Source organism: Sus scrofa, chromosome 13 (genome assembly GCF_000003025.6).
Source record: "Sus scrofa isolate TJ Tabasco breed Duroc chromosome 13, Sscrofa11.1, whole genome shotgun sequence".
Classification (NCBI taxonomy): Eukaryota; Metazoa; Chordata; class Mammalia; order Artiodactyla; family Suidae; genus Sus; species Sus scrofa.
In genome coordinates, this window is record NC_010455.5 from 145,938,340 (window position 1) to 145,957,219 (window position 18,880).

At 39.3% G+C, this 18,880-nt stretch overlaps 1 protein-coding gene and 1 pseudogene across 14 annotated transcripts in view; one reads left to right on the forward strand and one right to left on the reverse strand.

The window, feature by feature from the left end:
* The window catches only part of CCDC191 (coiled-coil domain containing 191), a 101,176-nt gene that overhangs the window by 58,377 nt on the left and 23,919 nt on the right, over nucleotides 1-18,880 (forward strand). For 7 of the 13 annotated variants that reach the window (XM_021070332.1, XM_021070333.1, XM_021070336.1 and 4 more), the window contains 4 exons: nucleotides 6,153-6,595; nucleotides 7,639-7,751; nucleotides 9,610-9,692; nucleotides 10,627-10,728. In XM_021070332.1, the coding sequence (XP_020925991.1) occupies nucleotides 6,153-6,595; nucleotides 7,639-7,751; nucleotides 9,610-9,692; nucleotides 10,627-10,728 (741 nt within the window). Of the gene's footprint in view, nucleotides 1-6,152; nucleotides 6,596-7,638; nucleotides 7,752-9,609; nucleotides 9,693-10,626; nucleotides 11,086-18,880 lie in introns of those variants that run through there. The other 6 variants (XM_021070334.1, XM_021070343.1, XM_021070335.1 and 3 more) reach the window with 3 other exon arrangements.
* Nucleotides 13,102-16,692, reverse strand: LOC110256544 (annotated as a pseudogene). Its single transcript, XR_002338174.1, has 2 exons — nucleotides 15,701-16,692; nucleotides 13,102-13,374 (listed from the first exon to the last, which is right to left on the reverse strand). The product of XR_002338174.1 is annotated as a calmodulin pseudogene (transcript).

The following is an 18,880-nucleotide window of genomic DNA, read 5'->3' on the forward strand; positions in this document are numbered from 1 at the left end:
TCTCTATTTAGAGAATCATGTCATCTGCAAATAGTGATAGTTTTATCTCTTCTCTTCCAATTTGGATACCTTTTATTTCTTATTGATCATTGTGGCTGGGACTTGCAATACTATGTTGAATAGAAATGGTGAGAGTGGGCATCCTAGTCTCTTGTTCCTGAATTTATCTTTTAGCTTTTCACTGTGGAGTAGTATATTGGCTTTGGGTTTGTTGAAAAGGCTTTTATTATGTTGAGGTATGTTCCCTCTATACCCACTTTGGTGAGAATGTATTTTTCTTATTATTAATAATGTAATCTGTTTTTTTTTTAAATCTTTTTCTGCAATATAACATAAGAATTTTCTATGTCACTAAATCTGCTTCTGCAATAGTAGTTCTCAGCTAAGAGAATACCATAGAGTCAGACCTACTATATCAAAATTTCTGGATGTGGGGCACTGCACTTTTTTTTTTTAAAAGTTCTGCAGGTAAACCTGATGAATAACCCCTGGTTAAGGATTGTCATTCTGTACCATTTTTTTTAGTGGCTGCATAATATTCTATCATGGGCCACAAACTAGAATCTGTGTACCTCCTCTGTTGCTGGACATTCAGTTGTTTCTCATTTGCCACTATTACAAGTAAAGCTTCAGTGAACAAGTCGCTAAGTCTTTTTACATAGCCATAAAACTTTACTTAGGATAAATACCTAAGAACAGAATGCACATTTTAAAGACTTTTTCTAAATTGCCCTTTTATTTATTTATTTATTTATTTGGTCTTTTTGCCATTTCTTGGGCCACTCCTGTGGCATATGGAGGTTCCCAGGCTAGGGGTCCAATCGGAGCTGAGCTGCCAGCCTACACCAGAGCCACAGCAACTCGGAATCCAAGCCACGTCTGTGACCCACACCACAGCTCACGGCAACAACGCCGGATCGTTAACCCACTGAGCAAGGCCAGGGATCGAACCCGCAACCTCATGGTTCCTAGTCGGATTCGTTAACCACTGCGCCACGACGGGAACTCCTAAATTGCCCTTTTAGAAAGGTTATATCAAAGAAATGGCTGTTTTATGGAGTTCCCTTCATGGCTCAGTGGTTAATGAATCCGACTAGGAACCATGAGGTTGCAGGTTTGATCCCTGGCCTCACTCAGTGGCTTAAGGATCTGGCGTTGCCATGAGCTGTGGTGTAGGTCACAGATGCAGCTTGGATCTGGCATTGCTGTGGCTGTGGCTTAGGCTGGAGGCTACAGCTCTGATTTGACCCCTAGCCTGGGAACCTCCATATTCTGTGGGCGCAGCCCTAGAAAAAGACAAAAAAAAAAAAAAAAAAAGAAAGAAAGAAAAGAAATGGCTGCTTTCATGTCTGATAACATATTTATCATTTTTGCGAAGTTGAAAGGGAAAATATTTTTCATGTTACTATTGCTTCAATATTTGCATTTTATTACTAGTGATGTTAAACTTTTTTTATATTGGCTGTATATATATTTGAAAATGGGGATAGAAAGATGAACAGTGACTTGTCTCACATGCCCTTTGTCCATTTTTCTGCTTAAATATGTATCATTTTTTAATTATAGGAGCTCTTTATATTTTTAAGAGTATTGATACTTTTATTTTTATTTTTTTTATTTTTTTATTTTCCCAGTGTATAGCAAGGGGGTCAGGTTATCCTTACATGTATACATTGCAATTACAGTTTTTCCCCCACCCTTTGTTCTGTTGCAACATGAGTATCTAGACATAGTTCTCAATGCTATTCAGCAGGATCTCCTTGTAAATCTATTCTAGGTTGTGTCTGATAAACCCAAGCCCCTGATCCCTCCCACTCCCTCCCCCTCCCATCAGGCAACCACAAGTCTCTTCTCTAAGTCCATGATTTACTTTTCTGAGGAGATGTTCATTTGTGCTGGATATTAGATTCCAGTTATAAGTGATATCATATGGTATTTGCCTTTGTCTTTCTGGCTCATTTCACTCAGTATGAGATTCTCTAGTTGCATCCATGTTGCTGCAAATGGCATTATGTCATTCCTTTTTATGGCTGAGTAGTATTCCATTGTGTATATATACCACATCTTCCGAATCCAATCATCTGTCGATGGTCATTTGGATTGTTTCCATGTCCTGGCTATTGTGAATAGTGCTGCAATGAACATGCGGGTGCAAGTGTTTCTTTTAAGTAGAGTTTTGTCCGGATAGATGCCCAAGAGTGGGATTGTAGGGTCATATGGAAGTTCTATGTATAGATTTCTAAGGTATCTCCAAACTGTTCTCCATAGTGGCTGTACCAGTTTACATTCCCACCAACAGTGCAGGAGGGTTCCCTTTTCTCCACAGCCCCTCCAGCACTTGTTATTTGTGGATTTATTAATGATGGCCATTCTGACTGGTGTGAGGTGGTATCTCATGGTAGTTTTGATTTGCATATCTCTTATAATCAGCGATGTTGAGCATTTTTTCATGTGTTTGTTGGCCATCTGTATATCTTCTTTGGAGAAATGTCTATTCAGGTCTTTTGCCCATTTTTCCATTGATTGATTGGTTTTTTTGCTGTTGGGTTGTATAAGTTGCTTATATATTCTAGAGATTAAGCCCTTGTCAGTTGCATCATTTGAAACTATTTTCTCCCATTCTGAAAGTTGTCTTTTTGTTTTCTTTTGGGTTTCCTTTGCTGTGCAAAAGCTTTTCAGTTTGATGAGGTCCCATGGGTTTATTTTTGCTCTAATTTCTATTGCTTTGGGAGACTGACCTGAGAAAATACTCATGATGTTGATGTCAGAGAGTGTTTTGCCTATGTTTTCTTCTAGGAGTTTGATGGTGTCCTGTCGTATATTTAAGTCTTTCAGCCATTTGGAGTTTATTTTTGTGCATGGTGTGAGGGTGTGTTCTAGTTTCACTGATGTGCATGCAGCTGTCCAGGTTTCCCAGCAATGCTTGCTGAATAGACTTTCCTTTTCCCATTTTATGTTCTTGCCTCCCTTGTCAAAGATTAATTGACCATAGGTGTCAGGGTTTATTTCCAGATTCTCTATTCTGTTCCATTGGTCTGTCTGTCTGTTTTGATACCAGTACCACACTGTTTTGATGACTATGGCTTTGTAGTATTTCTTGAAGTCTGGGAGAGTTATGCCTCCTGCTTGGTTTTTGTTTCTCAGGATTGCTTTGGCGATTCTGGGTCTTTTGTGGTTCCATATAAATGTTTGGATTGTTTGTTCTAGTTCTGTGAAAAATGTCCTGGGTAATTTGATAGGGATTGCATTGAATCTGTAGATTGCTTTGGGGAGTATGGCCATTTTTACAATATTGATTTTCCCAATCCAGGAACATGGAATATCTTTCCATTTCTTTACATCTTCTTTGATTTCTTTGATTAAAGTTTTATAGTTCTCGGCATATAGGTCCTTTACCTCCTTGGTCAGGTGTATTCCGAGGTATTTGATTTTGTGAGGTACAATTTTAAAAGGTATCGTATTTTTGTATTCCTTTTCTAATGTTTCATTGCTGGTATACGGAAATGCAACTGACTTCTGAATGTTAATCTTATATCCTGCCACTTTGCTGAATTTATTAATCAGTTCAAGGAGTTTTGGGGTTGAGTCCTTAGGGTTTTCTAGGTATAGTATCATGTCATCTGCATACAGTGACAATTTTATCCCTTCTCTTCCTATATGGATGCCTTTTATTTCTTTTGTTTGTCTAATTGCTGTGGCTAAGACTTCCAAAACTATGTTGAAGAGCAGTGGTGAGAGTGGGCAGATACTTTTATTATTATATATTTTACAACTTTTTTTTCATTTTGTTGTTTGTCTTTCTGGTTTATTTATGGTTTTTGGTACTATACACATTTAAGTTTTTATAAAGTCAATCCTGTCAGTTTTTAGTTTCATAACTGTACTTGGCATTACTTTCAGAGAAGGACATCTACCCCCTCAATTCCACCGCGGGCCTCCTGTACTCCTCTATATAATGCTGTTAAGGACATAACTCAGATGTGTGAAGTTAAACTGGGCGCTGGATGGTCCTCAGCCTCACTTTTTATTGTGATTACTGCCAGCAAGTAGGCTGGTCTGCATTTAAGCTTAGTCTCTCAGCAGAGGGGGATCATGAGGATGCTTATTTGGACTTGTGTAACATTTTGGTCCCCTCCCTTAGGCAGTTTATCTACCTTTATGTCAGTTAGGTAATCTTGTTTTTATTGAGACTCAGGAGAATCTTCTTTCTTCATAGCTGTGGGAAACCTCTTCTCTCACGAAGTTCCACTGTTATCTTCAAATAGAAAAATTCAGCAGAAAGTCTTTTGTTACCTGCATAAAACAGAAAAATTACTAATTGTAATATATATACAGTTAGTAATATATATACAGTTTAGACTCAAGAAAAAAGATCTCTGAAATTAACACAAAAGATCGTCACAGTCACAGGAACTCATGTACCATGGACACATATATTATACCTTAAAAAAGTTTTTGAAATTATCAGTCATCTAATAGGTGATTTTCTCTAAGCCAGACCATTCAGTTCTGTTCTATTAAATACATTCAGTACCATTAAGCTTTTCTTTCATTCTCTTATTTTCATTTAAAAAGTTACCAAGATCTAAAAGAAATCTTGTTGGAGTTCCCGTCGTGGCGCAGTGGTTAACGAATCCGACTAGGAACCATGGGGTTGTGGGTTCGGTCCCTGCCCTTGCTCAGTGGGTTAACGATCCGGCGTTGCCATGAGCTGTGGCGTAGGTTGCAGATACGGCTCGGATCCCGAGTTGCTGTGGCTCTGGCATAGGCCGGTGGCTACAGTTCCCATTAGACCCCTAGCCTGGGAACCTCCATATGCCGTGGGTGCAGCCCAAGAAATAGCAAAAAGACAAAAAATAAAAATAAAAAATAAATAAATAAATAAAAGAAATCTTGTTGTGGTACTCTAGGCTTTTATAGTCTTGCTGGGTTAATAATGTGTCATTACCACAAAGTTTAAAAGGGCCTAAAACGTATACCCTGCTTGATGCTCAATTGCTTAAGCAGGTGTTCCCATGAATAAATGTCCACTGACATTTCTGAAATAGAAGGCTATTTTTAAAGTATTTAACATTTCAGAGTTTCCATATTTCATATCTTTCACTTTGGCTAAGTCTATAGAAAATATTTCCATAATCATTAAAAATATCTTTGAGTTCCCAAGTGTGATACTGTGTTAGAGCCAGAAGCTTCTAATATATAAGATAGTTCACAGTGTTTTCCTCCTTATACCATACAAGATGGCAGAATAAAAAACTGATCAGACCTAAGACCATGGAATCAACCATTCTAGAAGAAACATTTAAACTGTGACATTGTTTTAATTTTTAACCAAGATAAGTTTTTCTGAATGAGAATTCTGTTTCTTTCCCCTCTGTGTAGAATTTGTAATTGAGTATGACACTTCAAGCTGTTAAATGAAATTTATATGATAAAGCTTTGAAAACTATTAAGTCGTATGCTGATACAAAATGTTATTAGGTAGCGTTATTCTTATGTAATACAGATATTTGCTCAGTGATCCTGGGCTTGTAAGTATTTCTCCCAAATAGATTGTTTGGGAATAGCTGGAGACTGTATCATTTAATCCAGGCCTTGATCCTGAAATAGACAAAGACTCTGTGATGAATTTATTAGTGGCAAGAAAGACATTAAAAGAATGGTTATTAAAGAGCTGTTATTATTATTGATTTGTAAAGTTACTCCTTAGTTTTAAACATTTTTGAAAAAGATATACGCTTCGCCAATATTTTCAGTTTCCTGCAAAATTCAGGGTCAATTCATGCAGATTAAATTCCTGGAATATGTATCTGGAGAAATCATGCCTAATTCACAAATGAACTATCCAAATTCAATATTTCTAAGGGTACATTCTTCTGATTACAAATATCCTGGCCTTGGCAGTAGCTCATACAATTGTAGCCACCCTCCCACCCAGCTTCTGTGGTGAGCAGCAGTATACATTCTAAGAGTGACTCACAGGGCTAAGGCTGGTGGCCTCTGGGATAGCCAGGCCAGGAGCACAGAGCAGCTCTGGCTGGGAAGAGGGCAGTTGTGCCACTGAACAGAACAATGCTAACAAGGTGGAGTTGGCTCTCCTCAACATAGTCCTTTAAATAGCTGAGCTAGGTAACCTATTTCTTCTCTCTTAGGTGGCTGCCGTGCCCCCTTTGTGGGAAAAGCATCCCCCAGGGAGCAAAGATTATATGCCTAGCCCCCGCCTAAAAAACCCAGCAAAGTGTGTCTTGCAGGTTCCACTCCAGAATGTCCCTTTGGATACATCTGATGATAAGCCACACAAGACCTTAGATCTTGGGCCTTTCCAACAGCCTGGCAACAAGAAGCTCAGAACCAGCAGCCAGAAAGCAGAACCTATTCGCATGGGTTATTTCCACAACCGCCATATCTTCCAACAACAGCTGATTGAAAAACAGAAAAAAAAGCTTCAGGAACAGCAGAAAACAATCCTGGAGCTGAAGAAAAACCAACAACTGGCAGAGGTTCCACAGGCAGTAGGGCATGGTGATGCACGGAGCTGCCTGCTATCAAACCCTAGAGAAGATGAACAAGAAAGAACCTGCCAGAGGCTTTCAAAGTATGTCCATTTTATAGTACACTTCTTGCACTCTTTATTTGTGGTTTTTCACTTTGTGGTTGAAAGGCTCCTGAACTTTACCCAGACTCCACAATCGCCCTTTTTCTTTTATTGTGCCCTCGTACAGCAAAGAAGCCCCATACATTGTGATTGGTATGTTATTGCTAACAATAGGTAGTTAAGGCAAGTGGCTGCCTATAAGGATCCAGTTAGCATTTGTATTGTGGCTGCCTTTGTCTGAGAAGCTCTGTCACTATACCAGTGAAAGAGAAAAATACTTACTTGCTCTAACTCCATTTCTGGATTTCTTTTTTGTTTGTTTGTTTTTTGGGCCATACCTGTGGCACAAGGAGGTTCCCAGGCTAGGGGTCCAGTCGGGGCTACAGCTACCTGCCTACACCACAGCCACAGCAATGTCAGATCCAAGCCACATCTGCAATATCTGCACCACAGCTCACAGCAATGCTGAATCCTTTAACCCACTGAGCGAGACCAGGAATGGAACTGGCAACTTCACGGTTCCTAGTCGGATTCATTTCCACTGCGCCATGATGGGAACTCCAGTTTCTGGATTTCTGATTATATTTAGGGCTGAGAAGCCAGGTCAGACAATATTAGATCCAAGTGGAGCAACTCTTGGACATGGCCATTTACCTAGCTTCAGTCTGTAGTTGTTTGGGATAAAAGTAAACATGTTTGAGCCTAGAATAAGAGTCTAAATTTCTCGAAAGCCATTTAAGATGGATTTAGACATGCTTGTGACTCAATACGTATGATAAATGATAACATAAGAAGTGAGTGGTACCTGTTGATTTGAAGCCCTGGGATGGGAATCAGAGCACCTGACTCACAACATAGACTCAGGCCAATCACTCAACCTTTCCCTGCCTCATTACACCAATTTATCAAATGGGTATAATAATACATAGTTAAAGAGTAAGGATTAATTAAAGCTTGTAAAATGCTTTGAGCTCCTGAGGTGCAAGGGCTCTGAATGAAGCTGGTGATTGGTCTGAATTCTTTTCCCTTTTTTTTTCTCCCAGTTCTCCTGTTGAATCCCCTGGGACTGAACATGGTAGAAGTGAATCCCGAAATTCTCTTTCTGGACCCAGAAGGAACCCAAGGCAGCTGATGGCACCCCATCCCATACTGAAAGGCAGGGCTGTCTTGGTGGGGCCTTGGTTGTGATTATCTTTCCTCCTGAATGTGCTGGGACTGAATCCTAGCAACTTGGGTTTTGAGACTGGCAGAACCTAGACAAAGTCTAAGATGGGCAAACATATGAGGAATGGATATACCAGGCAGTGCCATGACCTCTTTCCTGCCCCCTTATGCCAAACTTTTTTACTTTTCCAGCCAAAAATAAACAACCCCTGTAATTTGAGATTTGGATTGTAATGTTAAAAGTGGGTCAGTTACACAAATGGAAAAAAAACTCTAAGTAGCTGCTAAGAATAAACACTAATAAAGATCACGTTTCATTTTTCATTAAAATATAATGATCAGTTTATGGCAGTCCACATCATTATATGAGTTGTACCTTGATGATAGACTTTTAGAATGAAATCTACAAACCAGACATTTAAATAACATTTTTGATGTACATAGAAATCATTATTTAAACCAAACAATAACTGTGAGAAGAGAAGCATTCCTTAGAACCCACCTAGTGAATCTGCTAATTGTTTTTACTATGTACTTAGTGATGTACTGAACATGGTTGTGTGTAGTGGTAGGCACTAGGACAATTATATTGTGGTTTGTAAATCTGGTTTTTCACCCATGTAAGATTGCTGCCCTAACAGGAAGTGATGTCACTTCAAAGACTGCCTAAAGTCCATTCCTGTTCATGAAAAAATTAGCAGTCATTGCACTGACTCTCTTTCAAGTCAGCAGTTTATGCCCTCTGTCCACAACTGAGGATGGTCAGGAATTGCCCAGTTTGGTGTCATTATTTCTTAAAAATTATTATTTGATCAGAGTTAGTATATTTTGGAACACTGGGCTACTTTTCAAGTAGTCTTTAATGACTAGCTCAAGAAAAGATAGAAAAGGGACATATTATCACACACTCTGCTTCTCTGGGCTCTCTCACTTTAATCCTCTAGTCTATTTCTGCCTCCTTAAAGACAGTCTCATTCCTGCCATCTGTGGCACCCCCACTATTCTTTTTCCAGCAAAGCAGACACTTAATATCTGTAAGAAATAGCCTGGTGAGTTTTTTCATTTATTAATTCTTGAAACTTGGACTTAAATCTTCTCTGTAACTTAGCACAAGGAGCTAACAGTAACCATTGGCTGACTTAGGCGAGCAGAACCTGATACTCCCCCCACCATGCCCCTCTGTCTTTGAAACCCCAACTGGTGATAGAGTCATATTATCAGGCCATCTTGCACATTTGCTTCTTTTGGATCGATATTTAATAGACTGTCAAGAACAGGAGTCTGACACTCGAATGCGTTCAGATGCCAGTTCTTCAAATGCCTAGTACAATTCCATTTCCTGCCCATCTGGGTATCCAGGCCTTACAACTAGTTTGGAATGTATTCCTCATGACCGCAACTTCATTTTCTCTGTTGTTGTTTACATATACAGATACATGCATAGTGACTTAAGAGAAAGTGCAAACCTAGTGGGATTTGAGAAGTGATTCTATTCTCAGAGTATTTGTTACATTTAATTAAAGTTTTCGACACTCATTAGAAGAATTATCAAATTAAAATTCTGTTTTCTGGATTTCACATACCAAAAAGTATTAACAAGACAACAAGACACATTGTCTTAAAGATAAATAAGGTCTTTAACCTGTAGGGTGTGTGTGTGTCTGTGGGTGCATATACCTACAATTTCTGTATTTGTTATTTTTATGTAAATTTTATTATGCACACATATATTTGGTATTGGAACAGTCAAAAGAAAACTTTAACACTAAATTTTATTATAAAATTAAACATTTCTTTCACAATGTTCCTTATATTTTTTTTTATATTGGAACTCTGTTACTATTTTCTAGCCATGGAAGAGAGAGCAGTTCAACGAGCTGAACGTAGGCGGATCTTGGCAGAGAGAAAGAAAAAACAAGAAGAAGAGAAATTGGTAATAAATCAAGAATGCAAACTGAGGCAAGAAAAAGGATTTGTATAGGTCTTTATTAAAAAAATGAAATCTAGCTTGTTTAAGGCTGTTAAAGCAATAGAGTAACACCAACTTTGGATGTGGTTTTGTTGCCTCCTGGCCTGAACTCTGCGATACTTTTAGGAAAATAAGGGTAAAAACATCAGCATCATGAGTATAGCATGAAGGAAATGTTATGAAAATGTATGGGAGCTAGTAAATTAGAAGACTTACACATAACCAAGCCTAATGTGTTATGGGTAGATGTCCAACCTGGAAAGTTTACAAAGATGGGTAATTATTACCTTCCAAAGTTTTGGCCTGGAGTGCCAGAAGTAAATTTTGTATCTACTAAGAAAAAATAAACAGTTCTAACAGCTTTGGGATTTTTTTGTTTGTTTTGTTTTGTTTTTGGTGAAATGGAAAAGAAATTTGTCTTATACTGTATATAGTTTGGACCTAGTATTTCTTTCATCTTTTATTTATTAATTTTTTTTTACCACACCTGGACATATGGAAATTCCTAGGCCAGGTATTAAACCTGCACCATAGCAGCAACCTGCCACTGTAGTGACAATGCTGGATACTTAACTTATTGTACCACTGGAAATTCCCAGATTTAGTATTTCATAGGTGAAAATAAGAACTAAAAAGTCATCTCTTTATGATGAAAAGGTAATGGTCTTACTCATACTTAGTCTCAACTTCCTAAATAGAAGAGGATTCTTTGGGAGAAACATTTAAGTTAAACAACTGACTACCTATAGGTCAGGTTTTCTACTTTTAACACAAAGTGCAGGCTTCTTCCAGAGACTGGGTGAGCACTTTAATAGATACTTGACTTTCACCAGCCTAGAAGATCTTATTTCTGAACAAATTGAGGGTTCTGATTTTTACAAATTCTCATCTTGATCAGGCCCAGTTAAAGGCCCAGGAGGAGGAACGTCAGAAGAGGGAGGCAGAAGAAAAGGAGGCTAAGCTTGAGAAGAAACGAGAAAAGAAGAGACTGAAGAAAATGGTTAGTAGTGTCTGGTCAGTCACCTGTCCCTTGAAGCCTGCTGTGGTCCTGTGCACCTTCCCTCCTGAGAACCTCTATCTAGAACAGTCTTCTCTCACCTCCACCCTTTTCTCTATCTTATTGAATGAAAACCTACTCATTCCTCAGATCTTAGCTCCACATGATTAGCCCTTCCTACCTTACCTCACCCTCCTCTCTACCCAGGCTTAGATTAGGCCCCCCTTTTTGGACTTTGAGTATATTTCTTGCAGAGCATTACCAGGGCTTATAATTATGTATCTCTGTCTTGGTTATTTTATTCATTTCTATTCCCCAACTAAGCTGTAATCTCCATAAGAATAAAGAGAGCACTTTGATGTTGCTCACTATTGAACTGACTTGCGGTGCACCTGGCATATCATAGAAGCTCAGAAAAATGTACTGATCGGATGAATAAACAAATGGACAAACAAGTGGACAAATGGAAGAAAATATAGAAGTAAGAGATAAAAATACACACTGGTCAGAGATAATACAGTACAGCATATGCAGTCCTGTGCCTCAAGGACCAAAAGAGATCAGGAGAGTCCTAAAGGGCTAGATCCATAAAGATTTGAAGAAATTAGGGGTATGTTCATAGAAAATGGATTTGAATTAGAAATTGTATTAGTCAGTGTTCTCCAGAGAAACACAACCAATAAGATATATGTATAGGAAAAGATTTATTATGAGGAACTGGCTCACAGGATTATGGAAGTGGGAAGTCCCAGGATCTGCTGAAGGCCCAGGAAAACGCTAGTGATGTAATTCCAGTCCGAGTCCAAAGACCCGAAACCAGGAGAGCCAATGGTATAATTCCCAGTTCAAGGACAGGAGAAAACCACTGTCCCAGCTCAACAGGCAAGCAGGAAGCAAAAAAGGGGGGTGGGCAAATTCCACCCTCTTTTACTTTTTCGTCCGCTTCAGGCCCTCAAAGGATTTGATAATGCCCACCTACATTTGGTAGTGCAATCTACTGCGTCCACAGATTCAAAGGCTAATCTCATCTGGAAACACCCCCACAGGCACAGCCAGACATGTTTAATCTGAGTACTTTGTGGCACGGTCAAGGTGACACATAAAATTAAGATCACAAGTCCATGGCTTATCAACTTGGCACCAATACACATTTCCTTAAACCATACCTAGTCTCCAAGTAACAACAGCAACAAGATCATAATTCTGCCTAATGTAATACAACTACCCTGCGTACAACCACAAATAAACCAATCCCTTCCCAGAAAAGGAGGTAAAGTCCTTGAGTGATTATTCTTCTCCTTGTTATCCCATAACTTAAATGCTATGATGTAAAATTAACATACTTAAATGCCATGACACAAAGTCAGTACATCTTATGTTACATGATGAGGAAATAAGAGAGGAAAGAAAACAAGATATGAATATACAGAACCTATTCATAGCAAAATAAGAAAGAAATGCTTATGACAATTTATGTCTTCATTTCTATAACTGGTCAAGTGGGTATAGCTGGTCTTTATAATTACCTTCTTCCTTCCATTGCCCACTCTACCCTTTGTCTTCAGCAAACATCTCTGCTAGTCATGGGGTGGCCTGAAACTTCATTCCTGAAACAGCCTGGACCATCAGTAGTCTAACATGGATTAGGTTATAGTTTCTTAATCTTAGGACATGGTAATACTAAGATATACCCTAAAGCGTCTCCTGTATTCTAGGTATACTCTTCCTCACCTCCATTGTGGAGTAGTAGTTCAATTCCCCCTTAATAGTCAGAGCCAATCACCCTACCCAGCACTTCCTTCTCTATCAATTGATTCAAAGTCATGTGGAGCCCCAAACGACTAGGTGGGGCATTCCCCTATTTGGAACCAAGACCTCTAGGCCAGAAGAACATAAATTTGTGGGAAAAGGAAGCAAAAATTTGCTAGTGGAGTTCCCGTCATGGCACAGTGGTTAATGAATCCAACTAGGAACCATGAGGTTGCGGGTTCCATCCCTGGCCCTGCTCAGTGGGTTAAGGATCTGGCGTTGCTGTGAACTGTGGTGTAGGTTGCAGACACGGCTCAGATCCCGTGTTGCTGTGGCTCTGGTGTAGGCCAGTGGCTACAGCTCCGATTTGACCCCTAGCCTGGGAACCTCCTTGTGCCACAGGAGCGGCCCTAGAAAAGGCAAAAAGACCAAAAAAAAAAATTTTGCTAGTAATAATGAGTGGTATCACTCCCACTTCTACCCCTTGATTCCTGGACCCCATGAATTCTGGCCGTGGAAGAACAGTACCACATATTGGATGCTGATTCAGAGTACATACAGCCCTCCTGAGAACCTGAACCCAGACCTGCAAGGTATTGGCACCTAGCTGGTACCACAACTGAATCTTCAAAAGACCATTCTACCGTCTGGCAAGACAGTTGCTTCAGGATGGTGGGAGACACGCTTAAGGCCAGTAAATTCCATGCATATGGGCCCATTGTCGTACGTCTTTTGCTGTAAAATGAATTGTGTGATCAGAAGCAGTGCTGTGTGGAAATTGTGATGGTGAATAAGGCATTCTGTAAATCCAGGCGTAGTCTGTAAGTCCATGCCTGGTAGTTTTGGCAGAAACACTGCATGGAGGAAAGGCAAATCCATATCCAGAGTTAAATGTCTGTTCTAATAAGAACAAAACATTGCCCCTTACATGATAGAAACAATCCAGTATAACCAATCTTCCTCCCAATAGCTGACTGATCAACCTGGAGAATGGTGCCATACTGGAGACTGTTAGTCTCTTCTGCTGCTGCTGCTTGCACACTGGGCACTCAGCATGGTCACAGCCAGTTGGCCTTGGTGAGTGGAAGTCTGTGTTGCTGAGCCCATGTATACCCTCCATCCCTGCCACCAAGGCCACTTTGTGCATGAACCCACTGGGCAGTGACAGGAGTAGCTTAGGAAAGAGGCTGACTGGTATCCACAGTCATCTTGTCCATGGAGCAAAAGGCATATACAATTCATCCTTTGCTAAACCAGCATAAGAGATATCTAGAAAGAGCTCAGTTACTTCCCTTAAAAACTACATGAGAAGTTGTAAAGGAGCACATCCCCAACATGTATTCCACGTAATCCTTGTAGTTCCTGAGATAACTGAATAATTTTGAGAACATATAAGTTCTGTGGTCAAAAAGTTTGGTAAATGCTGGTTAAAATCAAGTTGTCATTTTTAGCTGACTTCTCAGAACTTTTAACATCCTACCAGGTATTATGAGTCTCTGGAAGAGAGACACAGAGTGCCAGCTAGCCACATACATCTGACCACAGAACCCTTTTTATAGAGACCGAGTAACATCTCATAGAAGAATTTGGGGTTATGCTACCATAAAGTAGTGAGACAATTTTAAAAGTACGCAGTATAAAAAATTTCACTTCGGAGTTCCCGTCGTGGCGCAGTGGTTAACGAACCCGACTAGGAACCATGAGGTTGCGGGTTCGGTCCCTGCCCTTGCTCAGTGGGTTAACGATCCGGCATTGCCGTGAGCTGTGGTGTAGGTTGCAGACGCGGCTCGGATCCCGCCTTGCTGTTGCTCTGGCATAGGCCGGTGGCTACAGCTCTGATTAGACCCCTAGCCTGGGAACCTCCATATGCCGCGGGAGCGGCCCAAGAAATAGCAACAACAACAACAACAACAAAAAGACAAAAAAAAAAAAAATTTCACCTCATATTTGTTCACCATAGAACGTTAGAGAAATACAAAAAAGATGGGAAAAAAATCTACGAGTTCAGCACTAAGAGGTAACTTACTACTCTTAATATCTTAGAATATCTACTTCTGGAGTTCCGATCATGGCTCAGTGGTTAATGAATCCGACTAGGAACCATGAGGTTGCGGGTTCGATCCCTGCCCTTGCTCAGTGGGTTAACGATCTGGCGTTGCCATGAGCTGTGGTGTAGGTTGCAGACGCGGCTCGGATCCCCGAGTTGCTGTGGCTGTGGCATAGGCCAGCGGCTACAGCTCCAATTCGACCCCTAGCCTGGGAACCTCCATGTGCCGCAGGAGTGGCCCAAGAAATGGAAGAAGAAGAATATCTACTTCTGTTCATTTATCTCTATGCATCTCTCTTTAAATAGTTATGTTGATAATTTGTAGGTGTAGGTGTATATGGCTTTTAAAGCTGCTTTTTTCATGTAAAGCTTTATCATGAGTTACTTGTCATTCAGAATTCTTTGAAACCTTTTAATTTGTATGTTAAAGGCCATTTTTAAAAAAGCAGCCTTTTTATTATGAAATAATTTCTCTATTCCTCTGTTGATATTGCTTCCAATTTTTGGCAATTATGAATAAAGCTGCTACAAACATTCACATACAGGTTTTTGTTTAGTTGTTTTGGGGGTTTTTTTTGAGTAAATTGTAATTTTTTTATTGGAAAACAAATATACAACTTGGAATGGATTTGAGGCAAATTGTGCCATAAGCAGATTTTCTTTAAGTGGCTAAAACAAAGTTTAAAAAGCAAGTAACAATAAAAGAAAACGTTTCTGGTACAGGACCAGCAGTACAAAAAAATAGTGTACGAGTACCTGAATAAAACACCCATTTTGCAGTAGTGCAGCTTTTAAGTACATATCGTTGACTGTCCATAGTCCACGCAGAATTATAGCTCCACACTTTAGTAACAACATGCTGACAGTTCCTAAAGAAAACTACTTTAAAAAAATGCATAACCCAGATGTTCCCTCATTTGACCACCTCCATCTAAGTTTAGATGTGCAGAAGGGCTTAGATATATCCAGAGTAAACCACATGCCACATGTTACCTGATCCATTTTCTAAAAAAAGGTTTCAGGACAATGAGAGTAAGATAAGAAAACATGGAGGAATCAAGTCCTAGTTACTATGCATGCATTTTTTTTTTTTTTTTGACAGTGGAGGAAACCTTTTACAGATAAGTTACAAACAACAAAAAGGCAAAGTTTTAAACAATTTTGTATGAGAAATCTAACACATTCTGTACAATGTCTTAATTTTGCTGTCATCATTTTTACAAGCTCTTCATGGTCTACTTGACCATCACCATCACTATCTGCTTCCTTGATCATTTCATCAACCTCTTCATCTGTTAACTTCTCTCCAAGGTTTGTCATCACATGGTGAAGCTCTGCTGCACTAATATAGCTATTGTCATCCTTTTCAAACACATGGAATGCTTCTCTAATTTCTTCTTCACTGTCTGTGTCTTTCATTTTTCTTGCCATCATTGTCAGAAATTCCAGGAAGTCAGTTTCGCCATTACTATCAACATCTACTTCATGAATCATGTCCTGTAACTCTGCTTCTGTGAGATTCTGCCCAAGAGACCTCAGTACAGTTACCAATTCCTTTGTTGTTATAGTTCCATCACCATCCTTGTCAAATAGTGAAAAAGCTTCTTTGAATTCTGCGATCTGCTCTTCAGTCAGTTGGTCAGCCATGCTGCAAGTGCTACCAGTCTCCAGGATGGGATCACACAACCACTCAGCTTGCTCCACTCAAACTCGTTTAGACATTTTGTTGACATATGTTTTAAATTCACTTAGGTAAATACTGAGAAGTGTGATTGCTGGGTAGTGTGCTAAGTCTATGTTTAATTTTATAGGTAACTGCCAAATTCTATTCCAAAGTGGCTATACCATTTTGCATACCCACCAGAAAGTTCCTCTTGTCCCATATCCTTGTCAACAATTGTTGTCTTTTTTTGTTTTTTTCCATTTTAGCCAGTCTAATGTATGTATAGTGAGTGATATCTCATTGTGGCATTTATTTGCACTTTCCAATAACAAATACTGTTAAGCATCTTTTTATTGCTTACTTGCCATTTATATGTCTCCTATGGTGAAGTGTCTATTCAGATCTTTTGCTCATTTTTCAATTGAGTTATTATTGCTGGGTTTTAAGAGTTCTTTATATATTCTGGACCAAGCCCTCTACTAGATTATAAATATCTTTTCCCAGTCTGTGGCTTGTGGGTTTTTTTTTTTTTTTTGCTTTTTGGCTTTTGTTGTTTTTTTGTTTGTTTGTTTTTTGTTTTGTTTTTGCTTTTCAGGGCTTCAGGTGCAGCATATGGAAGTTCCCAGGCTAGAGGTCAAATCAGAGTTACAGCTGCTGGCCCACACCATAGCCATAGCAATGCAGGATCTGAGCCACATCCGTGACCTACACCACAGCTCATGGCAACGCCAGATACTCAACCCACTGAGCAAGACAAAGGATCAAACCCGCATTCCCACTAGGATACTAGTCAGGTTCGTTACTGCTGAGCCATGACAGGAACTCCTGTGTGGCTTGTATTTTAATTCACTTAACAGTGACATCCACAGAGGAAAAGTTCTAATTTTGTGATGTCCAAGTTACTGATTGTTTTTCTTTCAATGGATATACTCTTAGTGTTGTATCCAAAAAATAATCTCCAAACCCAAGGTCACTTAGATTTTCTCTTAATATTTTCATCAAGATGTTTTATATAGTTTTATGTTTACATTTTAGGTCTCTTGTCTTTTTGGAGATAATTTTTGCGTAAGGTGTAAGGTATATGTCAAGTTTATTTCTTTTTGCATATAGACATCCAGTTCCAGTATCACTTGTTGAGGTTATCTTTTCTCCGTTGAATTACATTTACACTTATGTCACAAATCACTTGACTCTTATTTGTGTGGAACTGTTTCTGGGCTCTATTCTGTTCTGTTGATCTTTATGAGTAGCCCTTTGCCAGTTGTCTTTGATTGCTGTAACTGTATAGTAAATCTTGCAGTCCCACAGTGTGAATTTTCCCACCTTATACTTTTTTTTTAGGATGCTTTGGCTATTCTAGTTTTTTTATCTTTCTTTATAAATTTTAGAACAATCTTGTCAGTGTGTACAAAAAAGCTTGCTATATTTGGAACTGTATTGGGTTGATTGGGATCATATTGAATCTATAGATCAAAATAGGAGAATTGACATTTTAACATTGAGTCTTTAATCTATGAATGTGGTATATCTACATTTATTTAGATCTTTGACTCATGTGAGTATTTTATAGTTTTCCACATATGTTATATATATATTTTGTTAGATTTATACCTAAGTACTTCTTTTTTTTTTTCTTTTTTTTTTTTTTTTTTTGTCTTTTTGCCTTTTCTAGGGCCGCTCATGCGGCATATGGAGGTTCCCAGGCTAGGAGTGCAATAGGAGCTGTAGCCACCGGCCTATGCCAGAGCCACAGCAAGGCGGGATCCGAGCCGAATCTGTGACCTACACCACAGCTCATGGCAATGCTGGATCTTTAACCCACTGAGCAAGGCCAGGGATCAAACCTGCAACCTAATGGTTCCTAGTCGGATTTGTTAACCACTGCGCCATGACGGGAACTCCCCTAAGTACTTCTTATTGTGGTGCTATTTGCAAGTGACATCTTTTATTTTTATTTTTTGGCCACCCCTATGGCATATGGAACCAGGACCACAGACCCACACCACAGCAGTAAACTGAGCCACAGCATTGACAACACCATATCCTTAGCCTACTAGGCCACCATGGAACTCCTAAATAACATCTTTTTAAAATTTCAGAGTCAATTTATTCATTGCTAGTAGGTAGGAACACAGTTCATCTTTGTATGTTAAACTTGTATCCTGCAACCTTCCTAAACTCACTTATTAGTTCTCAGAGGGTTTTTTTGATAGATTTTGGGGGATTTTCTACAGAGAGCATCATATTGTCTCAAATAAAGGCAGTCTTATTTCTTCCTTTCCAATCTGCATGCGTTTTCTTTCCTTTTTTTTTTTTTTTTTTTTTTTTTTGCCTTATTGCACTACCTAGGACTTGCAGTGCAAAGTTGAATAGTAGTGAAAAAATACTTCCTTGCCTTAGTCCAGATCTCAGGAGGAAGATTGAGTGTCTAGCCATTATTGTCATATTTGTCATATATTTTACTTTTATATACACTATAAACCACCTATCACCTCTTATTGCTTACAGTTATATTTTAGTGTAGTTAAAAATGAGCTGAAAGGAGTTCCCGTCGTGGCGCAGTGGTTAACAAATCCGACTAGGAACCATGAGGTTGCAGGTTCGGTCCCTGCCCTTGCTCAGTGGGTTAACGATCCAGCGTTGCCATGAGCTGTGGTGTAGATTGCAGACACAGCTCGGATCCTGCGTTGCTGTGG